The sequence below is a fragment of the Magallana gigas genome, chromosome 8, assembly GCF_963853765.1.
Source record: "Magallana gigas chromosome 8, xbMagGiga1.1, whole genome shotgun sequence".
Taxonomy (NCBI): Eukaryota; Metazoa; Mollusca; class Bivalvia; order Ostreida; family Ostreidae; genus Magallana; species Magallana gigas.
In genome coordinates, this window is record NC_088860.1 from 48,103,689 (window position 1) to 48,119,236 (window position 15,548).

Consider the following 15,548-nt stretch of genomic DNA (forward strand, 5'->3'; position numbering starts at 1 on the left):
AAATAAAGAGTTTTTGTAAATATTTCATAATTAAATCATGCTAAAAATATTTCCAGGTTCATGTTCACTATCAGGTTCAAATTTAATGACTTATACAATATTGCTGTTGCACTTATAGTTCTCAAAGTAAGGCTGGTCCCGTAACATTTACACGCTAATGGCGGAGTTGACAATCGCTGTTATTTATGTCTCTAATTTTCGGAGTATGATTTTTAATGAAAGGAACGGTTGTATCGTAATTCGTGTAGGGGATGCATGAGTTAACACAAAAAGTAGTAAGTGGCGAACGGATTTATTTTTACCTATTAATTTTGCATGAATCGCAAGTGAAGAAAATCGTGTCAGATAAGTCGGTCTTAAAAATCAAAATGGCGACCGTGACAAATCTTTTTATTGTCAAAGTCCTTGGAATCTTGTTGTAAAAAAAATATTTCTAACGTCAGGTGCCTGTATTTGTTATTGGTATACAAATGTTCACTTTGTTTGTTGTCCCCCGCCGCAAAGCGGAGCGGGGACATATAAATGGCGTGCGTCCGTCCGTGTGTCCGTGCATCCGTGTGTCCGTGCGTCCGTGTGTCCGTGCGTCCGTCCGTCATACTTTTTTGTAAGCGCTCTCATGCCTACAAATTTAGACGAATTTTCATTACATTTATACAAAATGTTTATACTACTAATACTTTGGTCAAGTTCGAAAATCAGCATTGGTCGATACTTTTTGTTGGAGTTATGGGACTTTGATCACAATAATGACTCCGTTTTATCCCAAAATTGACCTATAAGCGCTCTCATGCCTACACATTTTGACGGATTTACATGAAATTTATACCAAATGTTTATACCACTAATACCTTGGTCAAGTTTCTAAATCAGCCTTTGTCGATACTAGTATACTGCTTGACCGGCGGGGAACCCAGGAATTCTATTCTTGTTAATTCAGCAGTATTATAGTTTTCGGGGTTTTTATAAAACTTTTATTACGGATACCGTCCGACTTGTGGATTGTCACTTGGATCACAAAATTGAATATTTCTAATGATTAAAATTGGTAGTTATTTTTAAATTTTTTCCTTGGGGGTCTTATTTTACATAATATACCGCAGTGTCAATTTTTTACAATTATGAAGGCTGGGATTGAGTAAAATTTAGACAAAGTATCAGGCAATTGCAAATAACCGAATTAACATAGATTGTAACAACTAATTCAAACTCATAAATTTTGGAAGCATATTCGAGGAAATCCAGGACAATTACAAATTCAAACTTTCAAGACCCCGTCTTTCAGTACTCTCAGTACTTTGACCGATTTTTGCTTTTTGTGATCGGCTTCAGCCGATCACAGTTGTGAACATGTGAGGCATCTTGTTCTGTCCTGGATATGGACTTATTTAATATAAGCCTTGCCTCGCCAGGTCCAACAAACTCATAATAAACAGTTTACGTGTTTATTCAATATTGACGAGACATTAAAGGGTAAAAAACCAAATAAAAACAACAATCACAATATGCTGATAACAAAATATATGAATAAATTTCACAGTAGATTTTCGCTATCGTATTTCGGACTTTTTGTTGACATTTTGACGGAAGTTCGAATTTCCTCATTATCTTATTAATCTAATTGTCATATAGTATTGTTTGGATATTGCGTAATATAGGAGTTAAAAGCTTCACATGAAGACATGCATATCCGCTTTCATTTTGCTAATAGGGAATAGCTTCCTGTGTTTTAGCGTTTTAAAGTAGCTGCTTATACTTTTCTTGTCTAAATATAACCCAACATAGCACAGACAGACCTTTATCTGTTTTACGAGAGTTCTTAGTCTTCAATACTCTGCAGTCAGGGGGTTACATTGATATATAGAGAATTGGCATGAAATAATTTTTTTAAGAGTTCAAATTGATTTCCTAAAGCCCTGATTGGTTAGAAATTAAGGTAGTGTTAAAATATCCTCCTATCAATAACTGTCCTACCCTAAACAGTGTAAGGAGAAGGGAGGTGGTTTTATCAAACTGATTAACAATCCTTTCTTGACGTGAAGCTGTAAGGGAAGACCTCCTCGTTGCTTGCAACGACCTCGGCTCTAGTTTTTAAAAATATTTTTCGCGCAAAACAAAATAGTTTAAAGACATCTACACATATAGGTTTATCATCCCGCAAAGTTTGAATGTTAATTGTTTGTGAGATCTCGGGGTGACAAGGCTTTTCATCGCGGCACAAGGAACAGACGATAGGAAATGAATTTTGGAAAAAGGTAATCGAAATATTTTTATTTTCTGTCATCTCTTATAAATTCAGGAAAATATAAACAGTCATCTCTGAGAAGTTTTGCCAACAAAAAAAGCAATAAGAAGAAAGAAAAAACACTACAATCCGTTGGAGAAGGAAGACCTTAATTAACAAAGAAAATCATCATTAGGATTTGAATAAAAAACATGTCTATAATTACTATTTAGGACAAAATCAGTGAGCCATGGGAGACCTTTAAATATGCGGTATAGAGCGGCATTTAAACAACACTGTCTCTAGGCCTCAGCACACATATTTAAAAAAAACCTATTTAGTGCCATTTATAACAATTCATATCAGAATAAATCATTTCTGCGTCATTTCTCCATCTTTATTTTTAAAGCGACATTTTTATGTTGAAATATGTCATCTTAACACGTTTTGCAATTGTGAAGAGAAGACCCAGATACAACAAATTTATTCAAAAACAGATGTAAATAAGTTTGATTTTGCATTAATTGCACCTTCTTGCTTTCTGTTGATCCATATACGTCCAAAAATGCAAATAATGGTTATTATACGATGAATTTGAAATCGATGAAATGTTCACTCTCCCTGTGGGCCCAGGTTCCCGCCGAATCTTCATCTCGATCACCCACTAGGGGTTGAAGTTATAATATAGCCTACCCCAAACTCACGCCGCTAGGGGTAGGGTTGGGTTAGGGTTAGGGTTACAGGCTTGTTACTATAATATGCTACATGACACTTTTGCAGTTAGAGCTCTCCTCTGTTTTTATATACAAGCAGGGGGTAGAATCAGTGGAATCTGTGACAATTTTGTGATTTTCAAGTTTCTGTTAGAAACACATGCATATGATCCACATAGGACAACAACTTGTTAATTGATTATAGATTGACAGGATAATACAATGTAGTTAGAATTAGAACTTTCTTTTGCTCTAGTTTTTGATACCTCCCAGGATTTTTAAAAAACTGGGGAGCGGTTGGAAGTTCTAATTTTTTAAAGACTAAAATATATTAACAGTATTTCTTTTTTCTAATACAGGTATAAAGTGTTTACTGTGCAGCCTAAACTTTTGTCGAGTTGGAGGGAATCATCATGTATTGTCGATTGTAACCAGGGAAGCTTCTTGTATGTATGATGAACAAATACTGCCTTTAAGATTTTCATTTAATTTCAAAATACAAATTGTTGCTGATAGATACCAATAATGATTTTATCAGTTATAAATTCTATTTGGGTAAAAAATCAAATGAATTTAATTTACTTTAACTTGCACACCAGTTATTACATGTATGTTATATGAAAATTGCATAGTGTTATGTATTGCACGTGCTTACAATTATCAACAGGTGTAATAAGTAAATACTGTAAAGCTATACTATTTAGCGTGTACGATATTTGGGAGAATACGATTTTTCAACAATTTAGCGCATATTTGATTAAGTGCATCTCCGAATGTACTTACATAAAAAAGACAATAACAAACAGTCAACCATCTCAAAAATCCATAACACTAAATACAAATTCAAATCATAGCAACGCGGAACTTCAAAAAGATAGAGGTAGGATCAGGTGCCAAGACGGAGTGAGCATCCTCTAATATCCGGTCACACCCGCCGTGTGCTCTTTGTCGTAATCGGGAAAAACGGAAAAGTCCATAGACAATTAGGTAATTAATTATGGTCTAATAATTAGTATGAAAACGTCAGTCAGCATGCGACCCAGTGAAAAATTGTATTTGCTGACATGGTCGTTGTATCGACCATAGAACTTGACTTGACTAGAAGATGACTTCAAACGAGACTGTTAAAAGTCCTGTTTTATCATCTTGTTTGTCATGTATTTAACTACGTATATATTTTACATTTGGCGATGTACTTGATTAAGAAGTGACAAATTTTCATTTCGAGCCTTATTACAAAGGTAAATCGACCAAATCATAACCATTGAAAATTTCAAGCCTCTATCTTCAAACGTTTTTGAGAAACGCCGCGGACAAAATGACTTTTTTAAAATTTAAAAAATGACGTTACGTCAAAACGGAATTGACGTTGTCAAGTAAACTTTAACATCTTTGAGCTATAATAGTTTCACATTATCTCTGAAAATTTCATTAAAATCGGTTGGAAACTTTTGGAGTTATAAAGCCGAGAAGGAGTCAGAAAAAAAAAGAAAAAGTATAATAATAAAAAGAAACCGAAGAATAACAAGAGGGTCTTCCGTTGAAAACGGAAGACCCTAAAAATTTCAATTTACACGTGGTCGACCAGGACTTGTAAGATTAAAAACTGGACTTCAAATTAAAACTTGGAAGTATGGAGATGGAAATATGAATGTTGTACTTATGTAAGTACTCAAGCCTTTAATAAAGGTGATTTTTTTAAAATACGACTAATTACGATATATACAAGGTTTTAAAAAGTGCCGACCGAGCAAGCCATAGCGAGATCAATAGAAAGGTGTGATGACTACAAACTCGCGGTAGTAGTTTATTTCACACCCAATTGCAAGCACATAAATAACCTTTAATCATAGTAATATCATAAAAAAAACATTAGTTTATTCATTTTTATTGACATCGTCGTCAGCAACAGAATTGACCAACTTTGACAGCAAATAAGATTTGATTTGCCAAACGAACATATATTTTTGACAAATACATTCTGTCACAACATGTCTTAAAAAGCATTTAAACGTATTTTCAGACCTGCATATGAATAATCCACATTGCACGATCAATTTTCCTGAGTGCCCTGTTTTCACGTAAAAATTTGATATTTTGATTAACTGCGCATGCGCCGGACTCCTTTTTCGTAGTATTTTTACTTTTGAGAAATCACTTTCGTTTACTCCGTTTTTTGAGTCCGCCCAGACTGGTACATTATATGTATGATTATATAATACAATGTACTGTAAATGTATATTCAAGTTAAGTTAGTATGATGAATATACATGAACTTACTCTTAGTCATCAAATTTGCAAAATATCGAAACATAAATAAGTGCTTTTAATTTCAGAATTTTTTACAACTACAAGGACGTCGTTTGACCATGGACCCTGACGAGGACAGCCTCCAGGATGTGGTACGGTGTCATCTCTGTGGGACTCCGGTTACTCCTTTACACTGTGTCATTTGTAACATACATCTGTGTAAAGAATGTGAGGGGAAACATCTTTCTGATAAATCCAAACAACACAAAGTGGTGCCATTCAAGTATCGGAGATCTTTTCCTAAATGTAAAAAACATTCCACAAAGAAAAGTGAAAATTTCTGTGAGAAATGCAAAATTCCTATTTGTGAACTATGTGTTTACTCTAAGGAACACCAAACTCATAGTGTAGTAGATATTTTGGAAATTTTAGAAAAGAAAACACAATTCTTACAGAAAGATTTACAAGATTTTGAAAAACTAATTTTTCCTAAATATCAAGAAATTGCATCTAGTATTTCCGAACAAAAGGCTGATCTGAAAGAATACTCCCAGAAAGTGACAGCAGCAATCAACACACATGGAGAAGACTTGCACAGAGAAATAGACACCATTGTACAGGAACTGAAATCTTTTTTTGATGAAATCAACTCAAAAAACTTGGACATCCTATATAAACAGGAAGGTGAAATCACTCAAACCATTTCTGAAATCACACAGAGCATTGCTTATCTGAAGAAGTTATTGAACTCCAATGATGTCAGCCTTGTCTCTACCTACAAACCCAGGAACGCTGAATTCAGAAGATTGCCTCCTAAACTCACAGTTTCCTTACCTAGTTTTACCCTTCAGAAGATCAATACAGAACAGCTTTATCAACAGTTTGGTTCTCTGTCAACGTCATCTATCCAAATAGAAGAACATGGCTACATAATGGATTCTCCTCCGGACAGACCGCTCATTGATAAACCACGGATAATCAAAGAGATAATTACAGAGTTTGGAAGAGTACACAGCTTGTCTTGTGTTAGTGATGAAGATATCTGGACGTGTGGTAGAAAAAACATTATGCGACTCTACAACCTGCAGGGTGATCTAGTGAAGTCGGTCCAAACTAAGTCAGGGAACGATCCATGGGACATAGCAGTGACAAGGAGTGGGGATCTAGTTTACACTGATTTTGAAGATAGAACTGTGAACATAGTAAAAAATACAAAGATTCAGGCGGTGATCAGACTACATGGATGGAAACCTCACGGTGTCTTTAGTACCTCTTGTGGTGACCTTTTGGTTATCATGTACGCTGATGATAATAATCAAACAAAAGTTGTGCGTTACTCTGGCTCCACAGGGAAACAAAATATTCAGTACAATGAAAAAGGAGATCCTCTCTATTCATCTGTTGGAGATAAATACATCAGTGAGAACAGAAACCTAGATATATGTGTGTCAGACTGGGTAGCAGGTGCAGTAGTGGTGGTCAATCAGGCCGGGAAACTCCGGTTTACTTATACTGGTCCTCCCTCTACTACCAAGGGATCATTTAAACCATTCGGCATCACAACAGACAGCCAGGGTAGGATTCTGACAGCAGACTATACCAACCACCGTATCCACATCCTGGATCAGGACGGACAGTTCATCCGCTACATTGATAACTGTAAATTAGAGTTTCCACGGGGTTTATGTGTGGACACCAGAGATAACCTCTTTGTGGCTGAGCACACCGGATGTAAAGTGAAGAAAATACAATATTACCTTGATTACAAGTAAACCAACTTCTTGTAAAACTATAGTAGACAGGTTGTTCTCAGATAATTAGGTCTTTCCACCATATTATTTTCTTATGTTTACGATGAGGTACAGAATAACTTATAACTTGCTAGATTTCACAATAGGGTATACAATTTGGTCAGCAAGGTATGACTTATCAAGAAGCAGTCTATGATTCTTTGAAGAGAATGTTTTTAAATACAAAACCATTGACTCTAGAAAGATGTTTATCATAAATGTCTTTTAAATTACTTTTTTGATATTTTTTTACACTTAGTCTGATCAAAACTTATCTTCTCGCCAGGTGAATATTCTTTACACAAGCCTATTTATAGAACACGTAACAGTAGGAATGCTTTATAGCCTAGCTGTCTTTGTAAAAATATGAATTGGTTGACTGTAAAAAAATACGCTTGAGTAACCACAGGATCTCGTTGTGATACCTGAATGATAAAATTGTATACCTTATTGCGCAATCCAGCAAGATATTAAAAACTTTACAGAGAATTCTGTATTTCACAAGATTTTAAAATTCATTGATTAAAAAGATATTGATCTTTGAATTTTTTGTCAATTTTGATCAACACAGGTAGACGCTCTCATCCGAAGTGGTCCGAAGTCTCTATGATATGTAGTAAAAACGTTTAAAATGATTTAATTGAAATGTTAACAATTTCAGGTACAATGGCTGCTAGAAGGGCCCCTAGATTCTTTTGGTATGAGTACATTGAAGAACACTCTAATTGTACTATTTCTATACCTTATGGTTTCAGAGGATATAACAAGCATTTCGTACAATAAGTGAAATGAGTCTGTAAATATTTCAAGGTAAGAGCTATGGGGATATACATGAAATGTATTTTAAAAATTTGTAAAGATCTCCGTCTACATTCATTAAAAAGGGTTTTTTACTGCATCACCCTAAACAAAATAGATATGGTAACTCATTAATTAAATGATTTCCAAATGACTTTGACCTTTATGTCATTTTGTTTGGCCAAAGTAGACGCTTCTATCACAGGTAGTCCGAAGTATTTCTGATAAAAAATAAGAAAGTTAATAGTAATTTTGTTTGGTTAGTACTGAATGTGTACAAGTAATCCTGGGCTATAAATGTATCACATTATTGGAGAAGATATTGCAGGTGGACTTGTTATATTTTGACTGGGGTTTCAGGAAAAATATGATAATTAAAGTTTCGGGTTAGCGGCAATGTAACAACCGTTAATAATACAATGCCTGCTTAATGATGCATGTATACATATCATTTAGCGTTTCAATTGCAACGCCTTTCGCTATAAACAGTACGCATGGTCAGTTGACATTTCCAAGCATAAATGATATATAGGGATTTAGGGATTAAACCCTGTAATAGAATTACTAGATATATGCATTAAAATAGATTTGTAAAATCATACTCAATTATACATACAAGTTATACATCACTGCTCAGAGTGCAGTGACAAACTATTTGTAAAGAAGGACAGTTTTGATAATAATACGTTTCACTTTCAAGGTAAATAAGAGTTAATGCTCTTGAACACAATAAACAAAAAATATAGAAATATGCTATATATTATTTTATATCAATATTACATTTAAGTAATGAACATATCTTTCAATGTAGCTCTTTTGTGGATTACATTACTTTGAGATACATATTGTAGCGTTTCTAGGTTTGGATAATCGGCTGCTATAACTGAGCAATTTATGCAATATATTAATGAATTATAAAGAAGAATGAGGCGTTTAAAATGCCCATTTGAGGAATGATTAGAAACTGAAAAATTAAAATATCATTAAATCTGAGTTTTCAAAAAAAAATATAGACAATGTATAATTAACGTAACATCGGTTTGTTACCCTTGAATATTTTAAATACCTGCAAAAGGTTGATTTAAACTGGCGTATGCGTGTCAAAACCTCCAAATAGTGTCATTATTAGAACCTCCAGACATTAGACTTTATAGACTCTATAAATTTATAGAACTTAGGTTTTTAGATTGTGGGTTCGATATCACCAAAACTTATGTTTTTTTCTATTTTTTTATTATCGTTTTTTGAAATATTTCAAACTGAATATAGTTAGAGATTACCCTTTTGTAAACTTGTATTATAACATATCGGACATGTTTAATTAAAAAAAATGTTAAATTTGAAATTGTATTTTACGACTAAACAAAATGGGCAGTTACGCCATCTTATTCCACCATCTTCTATCTAAACCAAGTATAAATATCAATAATATCTACAATACAGTTTCCCACTCTATCATGGAGAGAGCGCGCTTCCTGTCCACCCTAACAGCTATTACTAGCTAATATGATTTCAAATCAAGTCTCAAAAGCCTTATTCATGAACATAAGACTTAACCTAATATCAATCGATTGTTCTCACCTATTGCGAAGTGAACGTCTTCAACTTCAGACTGCAACTAACAAACTCATTACCCTACACTTTTATACTCCCATTCAAATTTCTTCTGCATAAACTCTTCCACATTCCACTTTTCCATGCTTTTCCCACTTGCCCTCATTTCAAGTCCTGATATTACACATTGGAAATCGAAGTCCTTCTTTCCTGGGTATTGTTTTTGTACATACCATTATCTACGAAAAAAACAAGCAATTTACAAATACTTTAATTTCAAAGAAAACTAAAATAAACAGCGTTTACACATATTTACTATCAAATTTTTAAAGTTCTAAGCACAGTAATTGACTTCATAGTCCTGCAATCATTGAGGTTTCATACTGGTGGCCCTAATCTGAATGGATAACAGAGGGCATGCCTAATCTTGCTCCATCATTGTGCAGGCGATAGTTTCTGCTTCCATATTCGGCAGAGAGAAAAAGTCTGCCATGATGAGAACATGACGATTCAAACTGTCTGTGTCTGGTAAATTGCACAAAAAATCTGAAGCCAATCTTTCCATCGGCACACCAGATGCTAGAATCTGCATTGGAGCCCGGCGCTTAGGGATTGGGTTCTTTCATCTACTAAAAGCATCACAGCCTGCTATGTACTGATAGACGTCCTGTTGTAATCCCGGCCAATAATACCTCTGTCGAATTCTGGCCAATGTCTTCGTAACACCAAGACGACTAGATGGTTTATTATCATTGGCACATCTTTAGTACATTCCTTCTTTCTAAGTCTGGTATTATGAGTTGAGATGTCTCTTGGTTAGAGGGAAGCAAAATCCATCGCTGTACTAAGAATCCATTCCGAATGCTCAACCTTTCAAATTGGACTTAGGTGGCAAACAGGTTGTACTTTCTTGATGTTAATTTAGGACCCGCTTTCAGCAGTCCATCAAAATTATTTTCAAGGTTACAAAGCATATCGTCGAAAGATATGCTACTAACTAATTTCATTGAGATATACAAGGCATTTGTCCCATTGTAGACCTTCAAGGACCGTCTTCGTTAGGCGTTTAATGTTCAGGTGCACAGGAAAGACTAAAAGGCATTACCTTGAACTGTAATAAATTTCGAGTTACAAATGTTGTTTTACACTTATTATCCTCTTCCATTTCAACTTGCAGGTAGCCGTTGTTGAGGTCAAGTCTGTCCTTGCAGATGAACAATGCTTCATCTATGTTTAGGAATGGATAAGCGTCCTTGACTGTGACTTCTTTGACTCGTCTATAATTTATGCAAAAGCACATCGATCAATCAATCTTGCGCACAAGAACAAATGTTGTACCTCAATGGCTATTAGAGGTTCGATGACCTCTTATGTCCAACATTTTGTTCACCTGTTTATCAACTTCTTTCATTGCATAAAATGCAAAATAATTTTTCGTGCACTTTGTTTAATGTGTTTCTCTATAGGCCTAGTATTGATTTTGCGTTTAACGACTGAGGTTTGACCAAGATAATAGTTTCGAGATAGATTTGTCTTAAATTTATGAAGCTATCCTCACAACTCAGGTCGCAGAATTGAAATTTTTACTACAGCTATTTCTGGCGGATTTTCTTCGCAGCAACCGTCATCTTTGCCAGCAAAGCCACATTTTATATTTACAAGGCAACGTCTGTTGCATTTATCAGACAAACAGGCTCCGTCTCACTGCTTTTAACCAATGCCTTACCTACGACAGCACATCATCCCTTCTAAATGAATTTCTTTTCTTGCTCGACTATATGTATATAATCTAAGGCTCTAAATGTTTTCTTTCTTGAAATTTTAGCCTCTATATTCATTTTAATCCTAGGAGGGATACAGTATCAATCAGCTCCAACCTAACAGAAAGTAAACCCCAATTAACCCTTGGGTGTACTTTCTTGGTTTACTCCGGGTTTACTAGAGTGGACCCACAGTAATCCTAAAGTATACCCAGAGTGGACCCAGAGTAAACCCCAATTAGAGGTATACCCATGAAAACAGACGCTACGTGGATATGTGCATTCAGAATACACAAATGAAAGTGGGTTTTCACTTGCGTTCAAAACTTTCTGTGAACTCTCTGCTAGTGTTGCCCAGTTTTTTGTCAGTAATTATATCAAGCAACCTTTTTGAGATCAACGTCAATGATGCATCTGTTTCAATCAACATTCTTTTTTAACATACTCCATTTATTCCACCTTCCACAAAAATGCAAGATTCGTTGATCATGCTATTTCTACCTACATGTCCATGCCCTAGCGCTGCTTTCTTCTGCACTCACTACAAATCAGCCGTGCATTGCCATATTTGCTGATGGATTACTGTTTTTATTTGTTTCGTTATTTTAAAGTTTCGGATAATTCCTACGAATGTGTCCTTTTTCCTTGCAATAATAGCAAGCCAACCCATCATCGGCGTCTCTGATTGGGAACTGTAATGTTCGTCTGAAAATTCTGATCTTGGACTTTAAGGTTAGATCTGGAGTAGCATCCCCGTGATTAATTCAGTAAGCTCTGTTGATTGTGCGTGTTGAACACTCGTGCTCTTTACCCTCAACCATCCGCAAATCACCTTGCCTTTCTGTTCTATAATACTGTAAAACGAGAAGATATGGCGCAACACAAATATTAGCGCCTTTGGCACAACTGCCTTGAGCGCTAAATTTAATAGTGCGCCAACGATTTTCCATATGTATTAAATTTCTTCAACAAATACACAGGAAAACGGTATGGGTTATCGGGTATGAGTGCCTAAACATGGATTAATTAATTCAGCTTTAATTGCTTTTTAATATCTCTCAGTAGCACCTTGAAAATTGGGCTTCCCCCCATGCCACTTCCATTTAGCGCCTCGAAGTGAAAATTTGATTAAGCGTGGCGATCGTTAATGCTGACAATACATGATCATAATTTCTTTGATCTCTGATAGGTGGATATAAAGATAACAAGACGATAGCTATTTTTTGTGTTTTTTTTTTAAATGTAAAATTACTGTGAAAAAGATTCTCTCATGGTGATGGTTTCTTTGAAAACATTCCTTAGTGCTCCTTGAGCTGTATCTCTTTTTCGGAGCAATTGTTAATTGTAGAGCATGCATCAAAATGGGACTTGTAGTCAAGCCACGAGTTACTTCCACCAAATGTCGCTGGTTTGATGTTGCACCTTGAACCTCTACTATCGTGGTCAAATTTCTCTCGTAGTCAATTTCATTTATCAGATTTCTTGTTTCAGCTTCTAAGTTATGCGCTTGTGCTCTGTAATGAAAATCCCTTAGTATATTATTTGGCGCAGTGAAGCAGAAAGCATTTGCAATTAACGGTGCTCCGCTCTCCCCTGTGTGCTAACCATAACTGGATGTTCATCACTCTTTAAACTGTGATTATAAAGCGCATCCGCAGGTTCCCTTTCGTCAGACGCTGGATCGGAGCTCGTGCAGAAGTGGTGATCAATTAGGCCTGGAAACTTGAGATTAACTACACTGGACTTCCGTATACTATTGAGGAATCATTCTATCCATAAGGCATCACAACAGACAGCTAGGGTCGGATTCTGATAGCAGACTGGAGTATTTACTTGTATCGTATCCACATCCTAGATCAGGACGGAAAGCTCATTCGTTGCATTGACAACTGCCATTTAAAAGGTCCAAGGGGTTTATGTGTGGACAACAAAGACGATCTAGACCTATTTATTGCTGATAACGTTGCAAGTAAAGTAAAGAAAATGCAATACTTAGTATTGTAAAGAAACTGCAGCGATCCGATTACGTATATGTGCCTCAATAGAAGAAAGAAATATAATTATATATTTAATTACTGTAAAAATGTTGCAGTTTAGGATGCTTCATTGTGATACACGTACGTTTATTTCAATCATTACTTTATACATATGTAATAATTAATCATTGGTGTATTGTTTTTACATCATACATGTAAATGTAGATTGATCAATGAATATACATTAAATAAGACAGAAAGTGTCTGAAACACCAGGTGTCAGGAATTGAAACAGAACATTTATATCTGTATAAATCTGTGTCAGAGGGACCAGATATCAACCTTCCATTGAAACCGGCGGAGCTCAGCTTTATTGAATAAAATATTCTGCTTTAAATTGATATCATGCCATAAATCATTTACATATTTTATAATCTTGTACCCAAAATTTGTATAAAAATTTTCATTTATCTAAAAAAAAAACCTTGAGGTACTGTGAGGAAGCTCACAATCGATACCCCCCGCTAAGAAAAAAATATCACAACTCAAGTATTTTTCTATGATAGAAAAAGATATATGCTATCTACTTAACCGTCCATGTTCTATCAATAACAACTGCTCTATTTTTTTTAATTTGGTAATGCTTATAAAAGAGCACAAACCAATTTCTATTCTTTAAATTCCATTTAATTTCAACTTAACTGTTAATGTTTAAAGACAATTGCATCCCTGTGATAACAAACATGACTGGAATCAAACCATTTGATGCTTTGAACTTTTGGTAACCAAGCCAATTTTTTTACCAAAAATTTTTTGCACACTATTTTTTTTTATAAAAAAGATAAAATGCATCGAGGCGGGCCATTGCCAGAGGACGGGCGGTGATGATAATCTTACATTTAATTTTACGTGGCTTGACACAAGCAAGCTTTGTATTGAATTATACCTTTCATTAACACAAGACAGAAACAAACAGGAATTAAGCATTTTTTTAAACCTCGAACTTTCCCAAATGACCTTGGGGCAGGGTCATGACACACCCTCAGGTCATAAGCAATCTTTGTGTGAAGTAAGAACTTCGATGTTTCTCCATTAGGAAATATGGACCGGACACGAATTTTGCACGTGTTCTGTCAGTGACCTTGACCTTGTCCGAAAGACCTTGGGTTAAGTCATGACACATCCTTCTGTCATGAGCAATCTTTGTGTGAAGTTAGAACTTCCAATGTTTTTCCATAAGAAAGATATGGACCGGACACGATTTTTGCACAGACAGACGGACGGACAGACGGACGGACAAAGGGATTCCCATACAACCTTCCAAACTTTGTTCCCTTGAGGTATAAAAACCGGGCTGGTGTTGGCAATCTTTAATCAATAATTGAAACTTTGACAAATTAATAATTTTGTTTTTAGCGAGCACGGCAGTTAGAACGCAAATAAATCAGCGCAAATTTTAGTATGAGTATCTTCTAATTTAGCATGACTATCTTCTGATATAAACACTATTATTTTCTGATATAAGCACGGGTATCTAAGATATGAGCACGGGTATCTACTGATATGAGCATTAGTATCTTTTGATATGGGTAAATACTGATAGAAGTATTATTATCTTTGGCTGGTGACTTTAAAAGATTAAATGGTGAATAAGGCGGGCGTTTCAAAACAGATACTCTAGACATTTTTCATATTAGTGGATAAACGTAGTTTGAGCACAAAGGTATTTATGATTATCGAAATATCAAGAAAAAAGTGGTGGAAACAAAAACTCGGGACAGAGTATAGTATACTGTGTGATAAAAAAAATGAAATATAAGCAACAGTGTTACAATGTAACATTTCACACAAAATATATCTACATGTTATCAACTGATTCTTGATATCAATAAAAAAAATTGCAACATGATACTTTGAGATTTAAATCAACCACAAATAACAGGTCAAAACCATCGGAAAAATTTCTAAGATAATTTACCATTTTTACTAATATTAAATTTAGGAAATAAATCACAAAAAGTTGTGCAAATTAAAACACGTCTATGTTTACATTTGTTGCAGACGACAGAGCTCGAAAATGAAAGCTTCGATTACAACATATAAAACTGGTTATGGCTACTAAAAAGGTATACATCTATCGATATCATCCTTTTACAGAATAATAAACAATTTTAAATCATTACTTACTCTGTGGAAGGTCAAACTTGGCAAACATCAGAGAGCAGTGTTTAGCCGCGTTAACACCGCGGGCTTCGTGTAACAATTTTACCCCCCCCCCCCCCCAAAAAAAAAAAAGAAAAAAAAGAAAACACACACGAGAGTACTTAAAATCAATAATCAAAGAAAAACAGCGCTAATAACAGAACAAAATTATAAATGTTTATGCAAACCTTTTGATAATGTTTGGCCATCCGGTCTCCTTAAATATTATTTTGAGCGAAATACGGTAGGTGATTAGAGTGTCAAACAAATGTGTAGTGGTATTT

General features: G+C 35.0%; 1 protein-coding gene across 1 annotated transcript; it reads left to right on the top strand.

Moving 5' to 3' along the window:
* The first annotated feature begins 5,303 nt into the window (after positions 1-5,303).
* LOC136271031 (E3 ubiquitin-protein ligase TRIM36-like) lies at positions 5,304-6,956 on the top strand. The gene has a single exon (XM_066070101.1). The coding sequence runs from the start codon at positions 5,304-5,306 to the stop codon at positions 6,954-6,956; it is 1,653 nt and encodes a 550-aa protein (XP_065926173.1).
* The last annotated feature ends 8,592 nt before the right edge of the window (positions 6,957-15,548 follow it).